Source organism: Ranitomeya imitator, chromosome 5, assembly GCF_032444005.1.
Source record: "Ranitomeya imitator isolate aRanImi1 chromosome 5, aRanImi1.pri, whole genome shotgun sequence".
Classification (NCBI taxonomy): domain Eukaryota; kingdom Metazoa; phylum Chordata; class Amphibia; order Anura; family Dendrobatidae; genus Ranitomeya; species Ranitomeya imitator.
The window spans coordinates 623,585,293-623,606,712 of NC_091286.1; the positions used below are offsets into that span (position 1 = coordinate 623,585,293).

Consider the following 21,420-nt stretch of genomic DNA (forward strand, 5'->3'; position numbering starts at 1 on the left):
TGCATAGACAGCAACATGCTGGTGAGACTACCTCTTGTAATTATACATGCTCGGGGAGTGAGGGGTTTAATATCCGGCTATTGGAAGACACAGAGTGCTAAGAGCCCATGGGCTACGGCGAGCAAAATGCTTGCCTCTCTCCACCTAATGGAAAGTTTCTCAGGAGACATCTTTCAGAGTTGTTTGTTTTCTCTTTCAAGTAGAATTCATTTGTTTGTGGTGTAATCCAGTATATTATTCCATGCCGGCTATGTACACATGAGCTCGACGGCCACGAGCTGGAGTGGAAGGGAACTACCGGCGCTGGAGCACGACAATGGCATCTACCTACATCTCCCAGGCTGATGCCTTGAAAGGAGACTTATTCTTTTTTTCTTCTTTCTTTCTTTCTCTCAATGATTCCCGGCACGCAGATGCTTGAGTATTGTTGGCGGCTTCTAACGTGAAGGGCCCGGCAGGTTACTTGTAAGAAGCCAGAGAGGTGAATGCCTGGGAGAGTTCATGAACAAACAGGGCAAGGACTGTTGAACTTTCTTTCCCATCAGTTTACCAAATACAAAGAGAAGGGGGCAAAAAAGGAAAAGTTAATGCTATAGGCAGGTGGATTAACCCCTTCTTGCAGTCATTTATAAGGTGCACCTGTCCCTTTTTAAGGTGAAACTATGGAAATGGTGTCCTCGCTCTCTCCTCTGCGCCACTGGCCATTTGACCATGTTCACACCTTGTGGAAATTTTTTAGCTTCAGATTTGGTCAAAAAGCCACAGAAAAAAATCTGCATGTCTTATGTCTTGTTTGTGGATTTAGCTGCAGATTTCAAGCTATTCCACTGCAGAACATTGAGTATTAGATAGAAGAATGAGTATGGTGGGGATTTGAAACCCGCCTCATATTTTATTTATTTTCATGTGAATGGGATTTTGAAGACCACATTTACTGATACACTGTAAACCGCTGCGGATTCTGAAAGGTGTGAACTTGGCTTTACCGTTCAGACGGGGCGGTCATTGTTCTCACTCTTTACTCTAGTCATGGTGGTCGATGTTGCTTACATTATTCTATTGTTTGTAAAAAAAAAAAAAAAATATATATATATATATATATATATATATATATATATAATTTTTTATTTTATCTTTTTATTTCTGCACTACATCATCCCAACTAAGTAACCACACTGGACATAAATAACACAGCAGCAGTGAAATCTTCCGTTAACCTGTTCCTACTCAAAGGACTTGTTCTCACCCATGTCCCCATATCAGGATCCCCCTGAGTAATAACTCCGCACTAGCACCCTATGATGTAATCATATGAAACTGTTCTTTTTTTAAATTAATCAAATGTGTCTCTTCTAGAATAAAAATCTCAGATGAATACACATTAATTTTATTTCATCTTCAGAGAGAATCACTATGGATATGAGAGGACAACTACTGGTGTAGAAAGTCATTAGAATATCTATATGTTTACCGTACTTGAGATTTGATTACACCTCTATACCATTGTCCTTTAAAGAGGGTCTGTCAGAATTGGTCAGTTTTTGCCCTGATCCAAAAAGCATTCTTCTTCATATATACATATATATCAATTATATCCATTACCTAGAGGGCAGTTCTCACAGGGTCAGGCTAAAGACACACGCCCCCAAAGAGCAGAGCAGGCTAAAGACACATGCCCCCAAAGAGCAGAGCAGGCTAAAGACACATGCCCCCAAAGAGCAGAGCAGGCTAAAGACACATGCCCCCAAAGAGCAGAGCAGGCTAAAGACACATGCCCCCAAAGAGCAGGCTAAAGACACATGCCCCCAAAGAGCATTGCAGGCTGAAGACACTCGACCCCCCCCCCCCAAAGAACCCTGTGAGCCACACCCTCTTGGTAAAAACCATAAATGATAGTACTAATTAAACAGGTCTTTTTAATATTAACAGATGTGATGTTAAATCTTGGGGTACACCACTGGAATCTGCAAACACTGTCAACCCCATAGCGGGAGACCTGTTATATATTATCTAGCGGCTTCCTGTACACCACATGAATATCCTTGTGTTTTACCCAAATTATCGTGACCCGCATAGGAATAAAGCTATAGATGTAGAGTGATGCTTGGATGATGGATACTTTATTTTTAATGTAAATCTTATTAGGTCATGCTTTACTTATCTGAGTGACACGTGGTCACCCATCACCTCAGTCGAGGGGTTCAAGAGAGGCCTGGATGTCTTCCTGGAGCAGAACAATATTGTATCATACAATTATTAGGTTCTGTAGAAGGACGTAGATCTGGGGATTTATTATGTTGGAATATAGGCTGAACTGGATGGACAAATGTCTTTTTTCGGCCTTACTATGTTACTACTATGTTACTACTATGTTACTATGTTACCTGGTGCTGCGCCGTTTTTATGTTGTAGTGCCACCTTGCCTTTTGGATATACAGTCCGTGAAATGCGTCGACTGAGTATCTGTTAATAAGAAACGTTTTGCATACAAAGAAATTCATCGAGCTGTTATCCAAAAAGAAACGTGGCCAACAAAAACTTTATTTTTCACACTCTGATTATGTCCTAAGACCCCTGAGTGTCGCATGTCCTCGGCCTGCTCTTCGGTGCGGGTCCCAGCCGTCAGACCCCAACCGATCAGTAAGTTAGGTTATACCTTTTTTTTTCCCCAGAGATCCCTTCTAGTTATAAAATGGATCATCATTAGGTAGTTTGTTTTCTATTGGGCAATGAGCTCTTTACCATCGCTGCCGTTGACACGCATTATTGGGATTTGTGACTCGTCTTCTTAGGACACAACGATAAATTTAGAACGATTTGCATTTCCACGCATTCTAATTACCCGTCCATCAATAATTTCCAGATTTGCACCACAAGTAATTTGGGAAATATCTTTAACACCTATATATAATTTCTGAAATGCTTCGATCCTTTGTCATCCATCCCGAGAACCTGTAGACGAAGCGGTTAACCGCTGTAAATGTGTCGTCGTCAGATGCATCACCTGGTATTCATTGCTTTTCATTAGCCACTAATTGGCTTGGTCCTGTGACTCGGGAACATCAAGGTATGTAATTTAAAGCAATGCCGAACCGATGAGACGCCCTTTCTTAAAACAAGGCGTTGCCTGTTTTTTTTTAGTGATCTTATAAAAGGCTGTTTTGTGAAACTGAGAGGGAGAGGCAGCATATGGGTGACTGTACCTAATGGGAGGGAAATGGCGATGTATGTGGTGTGACATTTTGTGTGTATAGTACGACGACAACATTTAAAGCAACCCTCCACCCTGACTCTGAAAAGTAATTATACATTGGTCAATGTGTAGTCGATGCTCTCCCATACTGAGACTGGCATTCTGGTCCTCCAAGATGGCTGCCTCCTTAGCATGGGGGATGTAGTGGTAGGCCTGAACTACTCCTCCTTCCCTGTCTGTCTTCTGCTCAGGAGGCATGGATCAGTCATCATACTGCACTCGGTGGCCATCCTGGATGTTTGAGGTCTGGTGCATCGGTCTTGGTGGTAGGGAAATAAATGGAGGGCGCCAAGAAAGGTGACTGTACATGGCAAATATTAAGTCAGTTCTGAGTCCCTGGATGGAGGGTGGTTTTAATTTTTCGATCCATTGTGACTCTAACACTTTGGGGCTACTTCTCTTCCCCAATGTAAAAAACAAAAAACAAAACGTTGCATGGTATAACTCCTCCAGAGGGACCCTTACCATTTGGGCCCTTACCATTGGGACAGCCTCTGTGATGTTGATATTCTTTTGGGTTGGGTGATGGCAACTAAGTGTGGAACCTGATTGACTCATACTATCCAATGATTTTCATGTTCATTTATTCTGCATCTTGATATTTTTGCCCTTTTTAATATGAACAGGTTAATGTTGTTAGCGTGGGCCGTACATGGGGCATTGGGTCCCAAAATGAGAATTAAATTGAAGTGTTTTAGTGCTTATTCCCAACTCTCAACCTCCTTTCCTTTCTGGAGAAGAAATAAGGTGTGGCTTTCACCCATGTTCGCTAAAGTTACTTAGGAGATGTGAGATTTTTGTGAGTTCATACTGACTTTCATGGTCATGATTACAAGAAATTCACCCACATGTAGTGTCTCTGAGATATGCAGGTAGCAATATATTGACATAGATGATCAATTATGCTGTAAATATACAAATGACCAAAAGAATGACTGCCACTTACAAGCTAGTGTGAACAGGTGCATACTAGGGGCAGCCACTTCCATGTATAATAAACAAAAAAAAGTTGCCCTCTGTAGTGCTAAAGCATGTCAGTATGAAATATGAATAGCATTACTGCTTTTGGATACTAGGAAAAAAACTGAGACACTTGGCACATAATTTGGCCAATTCATGAATGCCCAGCAACCAACGACAAGGCAGCCTCAGATCTTTTGGGAACCTACAAGTCTAGTGTGAATAACTCTTAGAGGTATTTTTTCCTGGTATCCAGAAGCAGTATTGCTATTCATATTGACATGCTTTAGCAGAACAGAAGACGACTTTATTTATTTTTTGCTGTAAATCTAGTAGGGGTGGCACTTTTTGCTTCACGAACATGTTTATGGAACGTCTACATCTACTGCGTTGGTGGAAAGGTTTTCTAAGCCATTGTTAGTTGCTGGGAATCTCCAGACCTCATTTATTAATACGGTATTTGTACAAGTAGTAAGAGACATTTTGTACATGGATAAACTCCTCTCACTCGATTTGAAAGATTACTATGTTTATTTCACTATGCCTGAGGAATGAAGATGAACCAGGTTATTGTGTTTTTTGCTGTGTTCTTTGCTTTTGTTAAACCTCTATGGAAGAATCTTGCCAAACAAGCTGGAGATGCTTTAAGGATTGTTTCTTGGGGTTGGGCCTATACTAGGGCAATGGCTTATAGCCTATAAATGTCACTTACGGATGACTTCACTAACCAGTTTTACCACTTTTTTTTTTTTAATCTGTCCAGTGTACAGGTTAGTTTTATCTCAATACTCCTCCTAATTTGTATTTTTTTTCCCGAAGCCTCAGAGATACCTACTACTCTTCTGCTTCTCACTTCACTTTCTACTAAGTCTATATCGCCTGTAACCCAAGAATGGTCCACAGAAGGCCTGCCACCTGTAATCCTATGGTCTGGTATATCCCATGTTAAAGGGCACTTCCACCCTGGACATATTCATACATATTGTACAGCGTTGTGTGCCTGTAATATTGAGGTCACTAAATGTAATGTTTATGACCGGTCCATTTTTCAGTTGTTTTCTAGATGCTTTTCTGCCCACAGTCAGGAAAGAGTGTCCTTTCTCTGGAGGATCGAGCACACCATTCCTGTGTATTTCTCTGTGACCTGTGGTGTAATACCTCATATCCCCTGTGGGCGTGCTGCAGGCTAATGCAACACTTATTGACAGACTCTCCCCGCAGATTACAGCTGATCCCTGTAGTTTATTTTTTCGAAGATACTTCTAATGAAAATAAAAAGGGGTTGTCCACCATGGACCATTATTAATACTTTTATTTTAGGTCACTTTTGAAGGCCTGTACAAAAGTTCAAGGCAGATGTGGAAAGATGATGCAAAGTTAAGAATGCTTTAAAAAATAGAAGTGTAATTAATCCAAAGAGAAATGTAAATCAAATCAATAATTGGTGGGACTGTCATTTTACCTTCCAAATGGCACCGATTCGGGTTACACTTGAACACCATTTTTGATGGAACTTAGCAGGGAGGTTGTTCCAAACATCTTCAAGAACTAACCACAGATCTTCTATGTATGAGTCTTGCTCAGATCGTTTTCTCTTCATGTAATCCCAGATAGACTGGATGATGATGAGATCATGGCTGTGATGGTCCGGCCCCCACAGTACTGTAAATATGAGGATCCATGCGATTTTTAGGTGCTACTTGAGCTGGGTCTATGGCAATTTCTAATGCTTCTTTGTTCCAATGGATTTCACTATTTACTGCTGGAGTTGCTTTTTACTGCAGGGTCTCTGTGTAGGCTGCAGGGTCTGTTTGCGTGTGAGATGCAGGCAGTGTTGGACTGGGGTGCTAAGGGCCCACCAGTAACATTGACTCTGGGGGCCCACTTTTAACCTGCATACAAATATTACCCTGCCCTCGTTCACAAATGTACTTATATCTCTATATAATAATAAACAGGTTAGTTTGATTAATGAATGATGAGATGCTGCTTTTTTCTGTACAGAGTGAATTAATTGAATTATGCCAAATAATGCCCATATAGTGCGGTTGAGGGCCCAGATTTGCACAGGGAGCCATCGGGGGATTCCCCTGTTACCCTATGGACTAGTCCGAGCCTGGCTACAGGGGTCTCTGTGTGCATGGTACGCTGCGCGGTCTGTGTGTGTGTGGTGCGCTGCGGGGTCTGTGTGCGTGGTACGTTCCGGGGTCTGTGTGCATGGTACGCTGCAGGGTCTGTATGCATGGTACGCTGCAGGGTCTGTGTTCCTGCTGGTCTGCTGCGGGGCCTGTGTGCGTGCGTGGTCCGCTGCGGGGCCTGTGTGCGTGCGTGGTCCGCTGCGGGGCCTGTGTGCGTGCGTGGTCCGCTGCGGGGCCTGTGTGCGTGCGTGGCCCGCTGCGGGGCCTGTGTGCATGCGTGGTACGCTGCGGGGCCTGTGTGCGTGCGTGGTCTGTGTGCGTGGTACGCTGTGGGGCCTGTGTGCGTGCGTGGTACGCTGCGGGGCCTGTGTGCGTGCGTGGTCTGTGTGCGTGGTACGCTGCGGGGCCTGTGTGCGTGCGTGGCACGCTGCGGGGCCTGTGTGCGTGCGTGGCACGCTGCGGGGTCTGTGTGCGTGGTCCGCTGCGGGGCCTGTGTGTGTGTGCATGCGTGGTCCGCTGTGGGGCCCGTGTGCGTGCGTGGCCCGCTGCGGGGCCCGTGTGCGTGCGTGGCCCGCTGCGGGGCCTGTGTGCGTGCGTGGCACGCTGCGGGGGTCTGTGTGCGTGGTCCGCTGCGGGGTCTGTGTGCGTGGTCCGCTGCGGGGCCTGTGTGTGTGTGCATGCGTGGTCCGCTGTGGGGTCTGTGTGCGTGGTATGCTGCGGGGCCCGTGTGTGTGCGTGGTCCGCTGCGGGGCCCGTGTGTGTGCGTGGTCCGCTGCGGGGCCCGTGTGCGTGCGTGGTCCGCTGCGGGGCCTGTGTGCGTGCGTGGTACGCTGTGGGGCCTGTGTGTGTGTGCATGCGTGGTCCGCTGTGGGGTCTGTGTGCGTGGTACGCTGCGGGGCCCGTGTGCGTGCGTGGCACGCTGCGGGGGTCTGTGTGCGTGGTCCGCTGCGGGGCCTGTGTGTGTGTGCATGCGTGGTCCGCTGTGGGGTCTGTGTGCGTGGTACGCTGCGGGGCCCGTGTGCGTGCGTGGTCCGCTGCGGGGCCTGTGTGTGCTGCATACGAATCTCCTGCTTGGCAATCGTGGCTACAGATGGGAGTCTCCCTGACGTAGAGCATGAGGCCGTTCTCTGCAGATGTAAGTCCCATCATTATTCCAGCTTTATCTGCATCGTGCACCTTGTGCTCTCAGGAAAGAGATTATTCTATGGAAGGTAGGAAGGGAATGCAATTATTGTTCCTTCAGTCTCGGCTATGAAATTGAGGGCAATTTAGGTGATTAGGGAGGAGGTAAAGGATGATCGTGTTTGTAGAAATCTGATGGTGTCATCGGCTGTAATTGGAGAAGGATGTTTGATCTGAACTGCACCAAATATTAAAGTACATTTACAGCCCCCACGCCGATTATCGAGATCCTGTATACTTATTTTTATTTTTTCTAATTTGAGCCCTGGTCTGCAATATTACAAATGACAGAACAGCAAGTGGCGCTCTAATGCAAAACTTCCTGACAACAAAATCCTAAATATTTATAATTATGATATATTCTAAATATGTATTGCACGCATGTTGTTGCTTTTATTCTAGAATTGTATGTAACCTGTATATTGCTTTTTTAATTTATTTTTATTTTGTGCCTGTTTCTAATGGCTTTTTTTCTTCTGTTCCCCCAGGTCTTTATATCTGTGAACTGCCTAAGTACAGATTTCTCCTCTCAGAAAGGGGTAAAGGGGCTGCCTCTGAACATTCAGATTGACACCTACAGCTACAATAATAGAAGTAACAAGCCAATACACAGGGCCTATTGCCAAATTAAAGTCTTCTGTGATAAGGTGAGTACCAAAAATAATGGTAGAAATTTCACTTGTAACTCAAGTGCGCCATCAAGTGGCCAGAACCAATATATACTTTTTTTTTTTTTTGTGTGGTCCGCACAGTCCTGAAACCATTACTAAACTGAGTAAATATATAACCGCACAATATTAAAGAGCAGTAATCTTTTTTTTTTTTTATTATTATTATTATGTTATCTAGTATGGAAAGGTATGATACTTTGCTAATTACTTTATTAGGAGACTTGTCTTCAGTCCTGTGTATTTAAAATAAATAAATAAATAACATTTTTTAAAAATAGCATGGAAACCCCTCCTTTTCTCCAGTTTATTTCCTGACCTTTAGCTGCATTGATATCAGAACTTATTTGCAAAGTTTCATAACTCCATGCAGGACAAAATTCCAAAAACAGAGGAAAAAAATATTTTAAAAAAATTCATTACTCCTTTTAAAGGGGAAAGGTCACCAGGCTACTTCATCTGAGAGCAGCATAATGTAGCAAAGAGACCCTGATTCCCACTATACATCACACTGTTTACTGGGTGCAGCAGTTGTGAGTTTTTACATGTAGCAGACCTCAGAAAGCTGCTTCCGCCCTTACCAGGCTCTCTATGCACATTGTCTATTGACAGTGACCTGCTTATTAGGGGAGGATACGTGGTTGGACCAAGGCTCACGTGCCTTGTAGTCCAGGCAGTGATAATCTCCTGGTGATAAAACATTCATTGTATGGAAACAGCAAACAGTCTAATAAGTGAGATATCGCTGAAATCTGTCTCAGCCCCTACCTCACGCTGCCCTCAGATTACATAGCAAAAACTTGCTGACTGGTTCCCTTTGAGAAGTTCACATTTACCAAGATCCACCCCATACTGTGTGCTGTATAGGAGCATATAGACATGTGCATCATCACTACATTACTCCCCCTTCTTTAGACAATGCATCTCCCACCTAGGAGGGCTTCGGCCCTGTCATACAAATGACATGGTTTCCTATTGAGTCAATGCTCCTGAGGAAATTTGTGGTCGTCCTCCGTATGTGTGAAGGCAAAAAAACCCTCCTGAGGTTGTGAATGGGTTAAGCAATAGTGTATCTTCTCACTGGACCAAAAGTGAAGGTGTGTTTATAAGCTGAGCCTAAAATGAGCCAGGCTTTAGTCCACTGTTGGGCACACAGGAGGAGGTCCTGCTTCTTCTACATCCGCCCACCACTTGTGTGTCAGTTGTGTGTACCTGATGCCATTTTTTATTTTTTTTTCTGTCTGATTTTTCAGGGTGCGGAACGTAAAATAAGAGATGAAGAACGTAAGCAGAGCAAGAGAAAAGGCAAGTGTAGTGAGCCCACCTCCCAGATGAACTGTAAGTAAGAATGATACGGGCGCCAGAAACCATTCACTCCCCCGTACCACCTTCTCACACTGGACTTGTGGACTTGGGTCTCACTCACCTCCCTCCAGCTTTTTTAAGTAAAAAAAAAATCCTCTTGTATGTTTTTCCTTTGTTCTCAAGCAAGATAAAGACATTGTCTGACCGAATCATAAGGGGTTGGATTTTATTTGAAATAAAATATATACCTGCTTCTTTTTCCCCAATTAACGATGCCACGCCTGTCTTCAGGCTGCGCGTGGTATTTCAGCTCCTCCCCATTCACCTCAATTAATCTTGGCTGCAGTACCCAGACTCAACTTGTAGACTGAGGTGGCGCTATTATTGGAAAAAATTGGTTTTCTAATCCTGGACAACCCTTCTCACCAATGTTGACAGATGCATGCTCGGCCCAACCGAGCATGCATGCAACAGCTATTGAGTGTATGACCAGTTTTACCCCTGATATGAGAACCCGTCCATGTCCTTATAATATTGATCTTTCCAACACCTTACCATGGGAATGGTAGCATTTCAGTAGAATTTGGGTGTCTTCCGCTAGCTCCTCCCCCTTCATACAATTTTAAAAATCCCAACTGTCATCTCCTATCTCAGTATGGCCGGAGTCACACTTACATAGAATACCATGTGAGAAAATATCGCATAGCACTTGGACCAGTGTTATTCTATGGGGCAGAGTTTTGTGTTTGTTTGTTTTTTCTCCACAGTATTCAGCATGCTGCGATTGTCACAGAGACTTGGCTGAGCTGCGCCAATGCAAGCCTATGAGTGCGAGAAAAAAAATTGCGCAGCACTCGGACCATGCGAGTTCTGTCCAATTTTTACGCATCGGTGTCATTTGAAAAGCCGGCAATTCATCTGCCATGTTCTGTAAAATCGCTCCAGGAGCTGACAGGATGGAAGAGATGGATTACATACAGTATATACACATAGAATAGGTAGAGCTACAGATGTCTGTGACAACACAATTAGTACAGTGTGTGTGACACATGTAGGGTCCCTCTATAATTAATAACCAGCAAAGGCAATGCAGACAGCTGCGGGCTGATATTAATAGCCTGGGAAGGAGACATGGATACTGGGCCCCATCCCAGGCTAAAAACATCAGCTCTCAGCTGCCCCAGAAGAGGCGAATCTGTAAGATGCATCAATTCTGGCTGGCACTTGGCCTCTTCCCACTTGCCCTGTAGTGGTGGCAAGTGGGGTGATAGCTGTGGGGGGTTGATGTCACCTGACAATACAAAAGGTGATATCAAACCCCGAGATGAGGCGTCAATAATACGCCCCCGTTACATTGTATGAAAACAGACACCCAGAATAAAGTCCTTTAATTGAAAGAATGACACAGACTCCTTTAATAAATCTTAATTAAACCAAACTTATGACCTCACCCATTCCCTCAACGCCCTTGTCATCTGCAAAAGAAACAATATTCCTCATCTTTCTGCAGAAATGCTGCTAATCCATTTGTCCCACGACGGGTCTAGCTCCACTACATCTAGACGGCAGGCTGCATGGTTGCATGATGCAACCATACAGCCTGACATCCAGCGGAGACACTGAGCACTGTGTGCTCAGTGTCTCCCTGTGAACTCCTATTCCCTGTCTGAGGGCACCGCGAGCGTGAGAAAGTTCTCCTTCTTGCAGTGTCGTCAGACAGGTCCCGAGAGTTCACAGCTAATGAACTCCCTTCACCTTTCTGACGTCAATTCGAGCACCGTGGGAAATTTTCCCGCCGCACTCACGCGGACATCACATACTGTAGGTGAAGTAAGACACTTATGACACTCGCATTACACTCGTGTGACTCTCGGCAGGGAGACTCTGACCGATTTTTATTTTTATTTATTTTTTTCCCCTACGTTTAGTGTGATTACGGCCTAATGGGAAAAATCTGTCTTCACTGAATACAGCTTTTACCCATGAATTGAAAGTGAGTGATCAGTCCTGGAGGAGAAAAAAAAAGCAGAGTTCTGATCAGATATACTATAAAGTGTCATATTTTCATGTGTACTATTGCTTTATGGAATTAAAAAAAAAAAAACTGTCACTTTTTAAAGGGAATCTCTATCTTTTACCATCTGCTTTAGGTCCCAAACACTGTATTGCTTATTTTCTATACATATCTTAATAGTGGTCTGAGCTCCAAGTACTCCACATAAACCAGTTCTGCGGGAACGTGTCATCGCAAATAACTTGGTCTTTAAATCGGGTTTTTGTTTTTAAACTTTTTCAAAACTTAAAAAAAAAAAATACTCCATGTTACTTTATTAAAAATGAGAAATCTTGTAATTTTCACATTGGCATCTGGAGATTTTTTTTTTAAGTCTGTTTCAGGATATTCACATCCGCAGACTGACATAGACCCCGTCTTTTATATTGAAGCATCTAATGAGCATATGCCAGGGTCATTGTGAAGGGAGGAGGAGCTGTAACACCGCCTTTTTTATAGTTGGTTGATGCTGTTCTCAGCTGTGTATACAGGTGTTTCCTATCATTTTATTCTATATAGTATATTTATATTCTAATCTCTGATTAAACAGGGAATTTATCTTCTGACAAATTTAATTAAAAAAAAAAAAAAATTCTGTCACCACTAGGGGGAGTTTTCAGTAATTTCCTCAGCGCCCCCTAGTGGTGGCTGTGGGCAGTTACAGTATAGTGATTAAAAATGTAGCTTTAGATAAAGTTGTGTGATATCGGTGTTTGGAATATGGAGCTCTGATTGCTGAAAATATGTACTAAGAAATTAATTCCTGTAGAACGGTGTACTTATTTATTATTTAAGAAGAAAAAAACATGGGGGAACACCAGGAATAAAAAAAAAAGAGGAAAAAATGGCCACTGTTGACAAGTCCTCTTTCATCAGGTTCTCCAGGATACTGACAAATCTTTCCTCTAGGCCAGGGCTGTAAAATAAGAAAACATTAGTATACTTATGGCCCCCATACACGTAAGGGCAAGGTCTCCTGTGTGTACGGGGGGTGTGGGGTGGTCCTGACTCCCAGCATTATATGAGCTAGGAGATAGAAGGATCGGATATGTTGACTTTTGACTCCAGATCCTTTTTATTATCAGGGGAAATAATCCACAGCTGCGACTCACTGTCCGCAGCCTACTAGCCTCTCCTATTAAATGCATACATGACTGAATAGTGTGTATGGGGGGGATTAGGGGAAATTAGGCTATTGAAAATATATGTGCACCCTGATATGAGCAGCACATCATATTTTTTTATTTTAATGTTGTTTTTTTTTTATTTTACAAGGTTTGGCATATTTGTGAGACTTGTCAGAATCTCGGACAACTCCTTTAACCCGAAATTGCACATCATGAGCTCCGGGCAACATCCATATCCAGTTTTACAGTGTAAATTGTAAGCAACACTGTGTGTGTGTACACATATATACACACACCCAAAAAATGTTTGCACCCTTGAAATTGTTCCAGAAAATTATTGTAATTACACGTTTATTTCCTTTTTTTTTTTTTGTGGTGGTCCAATACACACAGGGAAGGGTAACTTGGACATAATTTCTCACAATCACCAAAATGAGCCAGAGAAAATTGTTTGCGCCCTCAACTTAATATTTGGATGGAATAAATAACTGTAAGCAATCATTTCCTATAACAATCAACGAGCTTCTTGCACCTCTCAGCTGGAATTTTGGAGCACTCTTCTTTTGCAAACTGCTCCAGGTCTCTCACATTTGAAGGCACCTTCTCCCAACAGCAGTTTTAAGATCGCTCTACATGTGCTCAATGGACTTTATTGCTGGCCACTTCAGAACTCTCCAGTGCTTTGTTTCCATCCATGGGTGCTTTTTGATGTATGTTTGAGGTAATTTGTCCTGCTGGAAGACCCATGATTTAGGACGCAAACCCAGCCTTCTGACTCTGGGCACTACATTGCTACCCAAAATTATTCAGTAATCTTCAGATTTCTTGAGATCTTGTGCACACAGTCAAGGCAATCAGTGCCAGAGGCAGCAAACCCCAAAATCCAAAACACCTTTGAACCTCCACCATATTTGACTGTAGGTACTGTTATTTTCTTTGGAGGAATCATTCCATTTTCGGTAAACAATAGAATGATGTGCTTTACCAAAAAACTCTATCTTGGTCTCATCTGTTCACAAGACTATTTCCCAGAAGGATTTTGCTCACGTACATTTTGTCAAACTGCAGTCTATCTTTTTTTATGTCTCTGATCCTGCAGGACAACTTGAATGTCTTTAGAACTTGATTTGGACTGCTTATCCACCATCCGGACTATCCTGCGCTGCAATCTGAAATCAGTTTTTATCTGTTGTTCACATCCATAGAGATTAACTACAGTGCCATGGGTTGTAAAGTTCTTGAATACATTGTGCACCATGGACAAAAGAACATCAAGATTTCTGAAGGTGGACTTCTAACTTTGAGAGTGTTGATATTTTTCAACAATTTTGGTGCTCAAATCCTCAGGCAGTTCTCTTCTCCTCTTTCTGTTCTCCATGCTTAGTGTGGCACACACAGACACATAATGTAAATATTGTGTCCCCTTCTCCCCTTTTATCTGGTTTTAGGTGTGATTTTCATATTGCTTGCCACAGCTGACTTTGAATGAGCAATGCATGCTTAAAACGAAGTTGTTTACCCACATTTTGGAAAGGTGCAAACAATTTTGTCTGGCCTATTTTTGTGGTTTTGTGAAATTATGTCCAATTTGCTGTGTTTTTTTTTTTTTTTTTTATTCCAATATACAATTTATTTCCTGTGTGTATAACAGAACATGTGTAGTTTCAATTTTCTGTGAGAAATGCTTAACTTTCTGGAACAATTTCAAGTGTGCCAACACTTTTTTGCTCATGACTGGGTATGTGTGTATATATAGACCTTCCTACTGATTAAGGGGTCAAACATTTTTAAAAAGGATCCTTGCAAAGTGTGCAATAAAGGGTTAAGGAGGACTATACGTGTTGGGTGTAAGCAGACTTTTCTATGCTCCCGTGAGACTGTCACGTGAAGGATTTTCTTACTGTTTATCACAAGAACGCTTCTCCTTATGACCAGGAGCCCTTCTGGTGATAGGATTTGTCATTGCTCGGCCTCCTTATTTCCTGGCACATCATCTGCCGGAGGGAGCCTCCGAGCTGTTGTCGGTGGTCTGATCATCACGTCTTTGTTTTCCACAGTTACTGATGTGAAAGGGGCTCTTCTTCCGTCCCACAAAAGGACGGACATCACCGTGTTCAAACCCATGCAGGACCTGGACACGCAACCTGTCCTGTTCATCCCGGATGTGCACTTTGCCAATCTCCAGCGCACCACTCATGTAAGTGCCCTGACCCATGAAGGTCCAGGGGCAGGGGTATACGTTATACCCACATACAGACGTACTCCTAGAAATGGAAGACCATATATTCCCTTAAATAATTCTATATTTTCCCTCTCCAGGTTCTCCCGCTGTCTTCGGATGAAATGGAAGGTGAAAGGTGAGCTACAACTTTTGTAGGATATCCTAAAACAGGAGTCAGAAATGACAAAATCTGCACTTCTTCCCCCATACACATGAATGTGCGTATATTCTGAATGGGGAGGAGGGAGTAAGTCGCTACAAAAATCTCTGGCAGCCGCTCATCTCCCCTGGGTTAAAGAAGAATCCGCCATGCTACAATTCCGCTTCCCCCAATATGTGATGTAGATTGTATTGTTAGCGCTATAAAAAAAAAAATACTGTGAAGCCCATAACAAACCCTTACAGATCTCCTGGCTCATGTGAGTAGAGCCTCTCCTCTTAGAGGGGGTCTCCAGCATAGAAAAAAAAAAGTTGTCCTGAATAAATTCCTAGATGGCTTTGATTAGCCGATCAATGATTTTTGTCTAGCGAGGTAATGGCTCACTTTAATTTCTCGTTACACTTCTCTAAGCCTGTCCTAGAGTATTACAAAGACAGGAGCTCATGAGCATGTCACCTAGGTAATCTCTAAGTGACCTTCCTACTGCACCTGCTCTTGAGCTCCTGTCCTACTAACATTTTAGGACCGGAATCTGTCACTGTAACGAGACCGAGGGACATTTTAACGTCCAATTATAATTATTACCTCGCTAGACGACACAAATGTCATTTTGCTAATGAACGATATGTATGATTGTATTCACAATGTCATTTATGTCTTTTCCTCTTTTTTTTTCTTCTTCATGGAGAACCCCTTTAAATGGAGTAATTCTAATAGTGATGTAGATTTTATAACAAAGTTTGGGGATTTTTTTTTTTACTGTTTATATTCTGTGAATGTTTTACACTCTGGTACATCGTGTTCATTATTTTTTCTGGTTTCAGCTCAGGGATGAAGAGAGTGCCTTTCTCACAAGACGAAGACTACACCGCACCCCCCGCCAAGATGCCAAGAGTGGACGAACCAAAGAGAGGTAGTTATACCGTTGTTTGTCGCTTTCCTCCTGTCTTTCCAATTAGAAAGCTGAGATTTACGTTCTGTTAAAGGTGGACCCCAGTGATCAACAATGATGGCATTCTCCCTTTTTTCTTCTATTAGATTTTTTTTTATATTAGGGATGAGCGGACCCATAGAAGTTCAGGTTCTGGTACCCGACCCGAACTTTAGTCCAAAGCTCGGTTCAGGTACCAGAATTGAACCAAAACCCCATTGAAAACAATGGCGACCCAAACTTTTGGATCTTTGGGGAGGAAATCTCTCTCCCCCTCCATTACAGTAGACTTCCAGGAGATGTCCTTGTTCGATGTTTAGCACCAGACACCCCCGATACGAAACCTGAACTTTTAAGTTTGGGTTCGCTCCTCTCTAGTCCTTATCTTTATGATGTTGTGACTTATTTTTTTCCATGAATACATATTCTTTCTGCTTTCCCCTTTCAGTGCTGTTGTACGTGAGGAGAGAAACCGAAGAAGTCTTTGATGCCCTTATGTTGAAAGCTCCATCTCTAAAAGGGTTGATGGAAGCGGTAAGTGATGTAACCAGATATAATTTAATTCTTATAAAGTCCTTTAACGTTTACGGCCGTTGACTTTTAGTTATATGTTTTTGGTTTTTTTTTCTCCCTCATTCAACTTTTGCTACATACTTTAAAGGGAATCCGCTTGTAAGATCTATCCCACAACCCCACATATTGGGGACATGCAAGTCTCTGAAATGTAAATTCATCGACCCTTCCTTTACATTTCAATCTGTTTCTGAATTGACTAATGATTTTAATTTAGCATTTTACTTAATATGCAAATGAGATAATAACTGCACTGGGCTTCTGTATCTTGGTTGATAGCTTGCTGTCCTTGCTTGACATCTGAGACCTGAAATTGGACAGTAAGCTATTAAGTTAAAAAGGCTGGTTCTGGGTGGGGTAACACTCTCTCAGGAGGCATATACTAGTTAAGTGCTCTGCCACTCCCAAAGCACATAATCGTTAATTTGCATATAAATACAAAAGCTAATTACTTGAGAATGTAAGAACAGATAGAAGATCTAAAGGTGTCAATGGATTAACATTCCAAAGATCTTCATGTCCATATAAATAGTTTGGGTGAGGTGGGTTGGTCTTATTGTCAGATTTCCTTCAAAGAGATTCTGTCAGAACAATTCACCCTCCAAAAACTGTGTTATGATCTTGTTGATCTCAGGAACATAATGTCACCTAAACCTTTACTGATACTATCTGTTGCTGTCCATTTTAAAGATAATCTATCAGTAGGATCAACCCTCCTAAGCCGTCTATATGGGCATGTAGCTCATAGTTGTATAAAATGATATCTTGATATCTGCGATCCGATATCTTATTCCAGAGAGATCCATATTTTTCTTAAGATCTATGGGCTGACATAGATCTGTCTCCAGAGCTTATTAGAAATGAAAGGGGGTGTTACCAGTGTGGGACATGTAATGACTGACAGTCTGCTCTCCTGATCTGCACATCTCACACTGGTAATGTCTCCTTTCATTTATAATGAGCTGTGGAGGCAGATTCTCGGGGAGATCTATGTCCGGCCCATAGATCTTAACGGCTCATTTACATATTAGAAAAAACGTGGATTTCTCTGGAATAAGATGTCAGATTGCAGATATCAAGGTAACATTTTAGTCAACTTTCTATGATCTGCATGCCCATATAGACGACATAGGAGGGTTGTTTCTACTGATAGCTTTACTTTAAGTCCTCGGGGTAAAATCGGAGCATTTTCCAAGCCTCTTCATTCGTGGCACTATTTCTTGCCAAGTCCACTTCTTCTGCCTGACTATAAGCTCATGACTTGCTTTGGTCTAGCTAAGGGGACCTTTTTTAGGTTTTTTTTTTTATTTCAATAACTTTTTTTTCCCCTCTTTTCCAGATCTCTGAAAAATATGAAGTTCCTTTTGAGAAAATCGGAAAAATCTTTAAGAAATGTAAAAAGGGGTAAGTGTCCCAGTGTGCTTGAGGAGATTTGAGATGGTCGGAGATGCTGTTTGCTCTGGTATAACATTTGTTCAACATTTCTTTTGTGAATCAATTGGGAGAGTTATTTTTGGAGAAAGGTGATGGTTGAATAATAAAACCGTTCAGAATCCTGATCCTTTCCCATGTTATTATATAAATTGAGAGCTACACACAACCTTGTATACATGTTATGCAAGTATGTAATACTTTACTTCTCCTGTGGGGGCGCTGCTGATAAATCAAACACTTGCTGCTGAGTTATTGGGACCTCAGCAGTTTGGGCACTTAAGGACCTCCATAATAAAAAGCGATTTTTCAAAAAAAAAAAGTCAAACTGCTATGACAATAAGGAATATGCAGTTCAGATCCTGTTTGCTTAAAAAGATCCCGTCCTATTGAAAGTATTGTCCAATCTGCAGGTAACATGTGTTAGAACAAGATAAGCTGAGCAGCTTGATGTACATATTTGTATGAATTCATACGAGTTGTCCTGAATCTTTTCCCACAAACACCTGTTCATTCTCAGCTCAGAAGTCAAGTGGGCGGTCTTAAACCTCGTCTCATTCTTGGCTTCTAGTCCAGTGGGCGGTGCATAGTTAAGCTGCTCATCACAGTATATGAAAATTAACAGGTAGAATAAATAATTTTCTCCAAAGAAATGTATATCCATCTGCTCTAAAATATAACTGGACTTAATTACTTTAAAGAAAACCTTCAAAATGTAAAGTTCACAATTTTATCGTTTCAATAGGCAATGACTTTTCGAATAAATTGAGGTGTTCTCGATTTTGTACTGGTTATCACTTTCACGTATTATTATTTATTATCGTCCTCACTTTTTTTTTTTTTTTTTTTCTCCCAGAATCTTGGTTAACATGGATGACAACATAATTCGACATTATTCAAATGAAGACACGTTCCAGCTCCAGATCGAAGAGTCCGGAGGATCGTACAAGCTGACGCTCACTGAAATCTAACCTTTTACCCCATTCCACCCCAGTGCCCTTAGACTGGACATGAAGGCGCGATGTTCTAGAATGGGTCGGCTTCTCTTGTAGGAAACTAGACCCATCTACAAAATGTCCGCCCTCGCCCCACCTTCCTTAGTTTGGACTTCACCAGCAATGAGCCAGACCTGTCAATCTCGGCAAATGTTAGAAGACCAAAAAAAAGATGTTTTTTTGTGTAACCTGATCCAAGACTGAGCCACATGACTATATCAAGATGTGACCGTTTCGTACAGGTTTGAGGTGTTCGGTCAAGGACAAGGTCAAATTGGGCAAAGAAGAGCCTACTGCAAAAAAAAAGGGCTTTACGTCCTTTAAGAAAATACCCTAAAATTGCCCTTGTATGTGAAGAACAAAAATTGGGATTTGTCTGGAAAACCCAACGACTATGTACATAAGAAGTGCAATATATATATATTTTTTTGTAACTTGTTTGTATAGGTGTATATACACATGAGCGGATTACATATATAATATATAGAAGTCTAGTATGCATGTGGATATTGGTGAGGTTTTAATTTTTTGTTCTCTAGATGTGTGGTGCCAATTGAAGGGACCATAATTTATATAACAAGACACCACTGGATGAAGGGTCCATGAATAGAAAACGGCTGCTTGCCTAGGATACCACAGATGCCACGTTGGTTCCCTGGGCCAGTGCGTTTTTTTCTTTTTTTTTTTTTTTTTTTTAGTTTATTTTTAGGCAGGAAATTTGTGCTAGGCTTAGCAATTACGCACATTGTACAAAAGGAAAATGATTTTCTATGTAAGCTATTTGCCAGATTTTTTTTTTTTTGTGTGTGTGAAAAATGTTGAAACCTCAAAAAAAAAAAAAAAAAAGTCTGATCACATACAAGTAATTGATGTCCCCCAGTAACCAGATCTATACTTTCATTGTGCTCTCATCTATCGATTTTGCTCAAAGCCTTTGTATTATTAACCGTTTCCTCGGTCGAGTTCACACATCGCATCTGCAAATCCTATTTTATTTTTATTCTTTGTTTAATAACTGAAACTATTTTGCACTAGATGTGTGAAATTTGCCGATCCGCCACCTACAAGTCATCAGTCAGTGATTTTTATTTTTTTTTGCCAGTGGCAGCATTGAGCGGTTAAAATCCAAAAATTCACATTATGAAATGGTTGTATGTCATTAGATAATTTTTGTTGTTGTTTTTTTTTTATATATAATTTTTTTTTTGGGGAGGCGGGAGGGGGGTTCCCTTGCCAACAAAGTACTACATCTGATTGAAATGCAGTACCAGATGCTTCTCTTCCTAATCCCATACAATCTTTTTAAACCCCAATGTTAACATCATGGAGTGGTGGGATATTTTCCATTAAAATGCCCGGCCAGCAAACCTCGCTCTCCCAGCACTCCTCCACTGTCTGTATATATTTCTGAATGTATAGATCCCGGAACTCTTTGTAAATACATTTTATATATTTAGATATTTTAAAAAGTGCCTTTTTTGTATTGACACAGAAGAGAATAATAGAGAAAGGGTTTACGTTTCTGCTTCAGGGATATTGTTTTAAAAATCACGTGTAAAAGTTAAAATCTTATTTGTTACAGTGTAATGTGGGAAATGTATGTGGTTTATAGGTAAGTTGGTACAAGTCTGACTTCTAGGCTCCATTTCTGATACGTCTGCTATGTATGATTTGTATCTACATTATACATTTTATATACATTTTCTGAAATGTTGGTGTGTTTTTTTTTGTTTGTTTTTTTAGAGCCGCGTAAAACCTCAATTTCAGGAAATTTGACTTTAACTATATTGTCTTTACAGTGAGCGTTTTCATGTTCAATTCTTGGTCTGCATAAAAAAAATCCTACTGTCGCTGGTTTGGAGGACAAAACTTGCCAATTAAAGAGGTTGTCCACGCTTGGGGTACGAGTCTGCAGCCACTCTATGCGCTGTTAGGATTTGCCGGCTACGAGAGCTGATTTACATACATGTGGTCATGTGCCGACTAGAATCGTGCATTGAGCAAGGCTGCACACGTCTAGTTGGAATGTGGCCGGAAGTATGTAAGTCACATACTTGTATCCCAATTCTGGACAACCCCTTTTTAAATTAATGAGTTGATGGAGGGGAAAAAATGGACTGCACAAAGAAATGAACAGCGTGCTATCAGTTTTTCCAAGGAAATACTTGGGGTACCTAAGAGTTGACATATGGATGGCAACATATGTTTGGTAGCAAAACAGAGGCACGGAGCAAAGAGATTGAAAGTGGATCCAGCTCACTGATAAAAACTGCTCCATAATTTGCAGACATGGAAAAATAAGTCATTGATGTGATTATGGCCTTAGACCAAAATATTTGGTGCCAATGACTCGCCATCTTGAGTGACCAACTTACAACTTCATTGAATAAGTCTCAAACCGGAATGGAAAAGATTGGTACTTG

General features: G+C 41.7%; 1 protein-coding gene across 2 annotated transcripts in view; it reads left to right on the plus strand.

The window, feature by feature from the left end:
- The window catches only part of GRHL1 (grainyhead like transcription factor 1), a 35,518-nt gene extending 14,818 nt beyond the window's left edge, over positions 1-20,700 (plus strand). The window contains exons 9-16 of one of the 2 annotated variants that reach the window (XM_069728082.1): positions 8,022-8,180; positions 9,455-9,539; positions 14,744-14,883; positions 15,006-15,043; positions 15,892-15,980; positions 16,447-16,532; positions 17,911-17,975; positions 18,859-20,700. In XM_069728082.1, coding sequence (XP_069584183.1) covers positions 8,022-8,180; positions 9,455-9,539; positions 14,744-14,883; positions 15,006-15,043; positions 15,892-15,980; positions 16,447-16,532; positions 17,911-17,975; positions 18,859-18,973 — 777 coding nt within the window. In that variant the 3' untranslated portion in view covers positions 18,974-20,700. The remainder of the gene's footprint in view (positions 1-8,021; positions 8,181-9,454; positions 9,540-14,743; positions 14,884-15,005; positions 15,044-15,891; positions 15,981-16,446; positions 16,533-17,910; positions 17,976-18,858) is intronic. The other variant, XM_069728083.1, reaches the window with a different exon arrangement.
- The last annotated feature ends 720 nt before the right edge of the window (positions 20,701-21,420 follow it).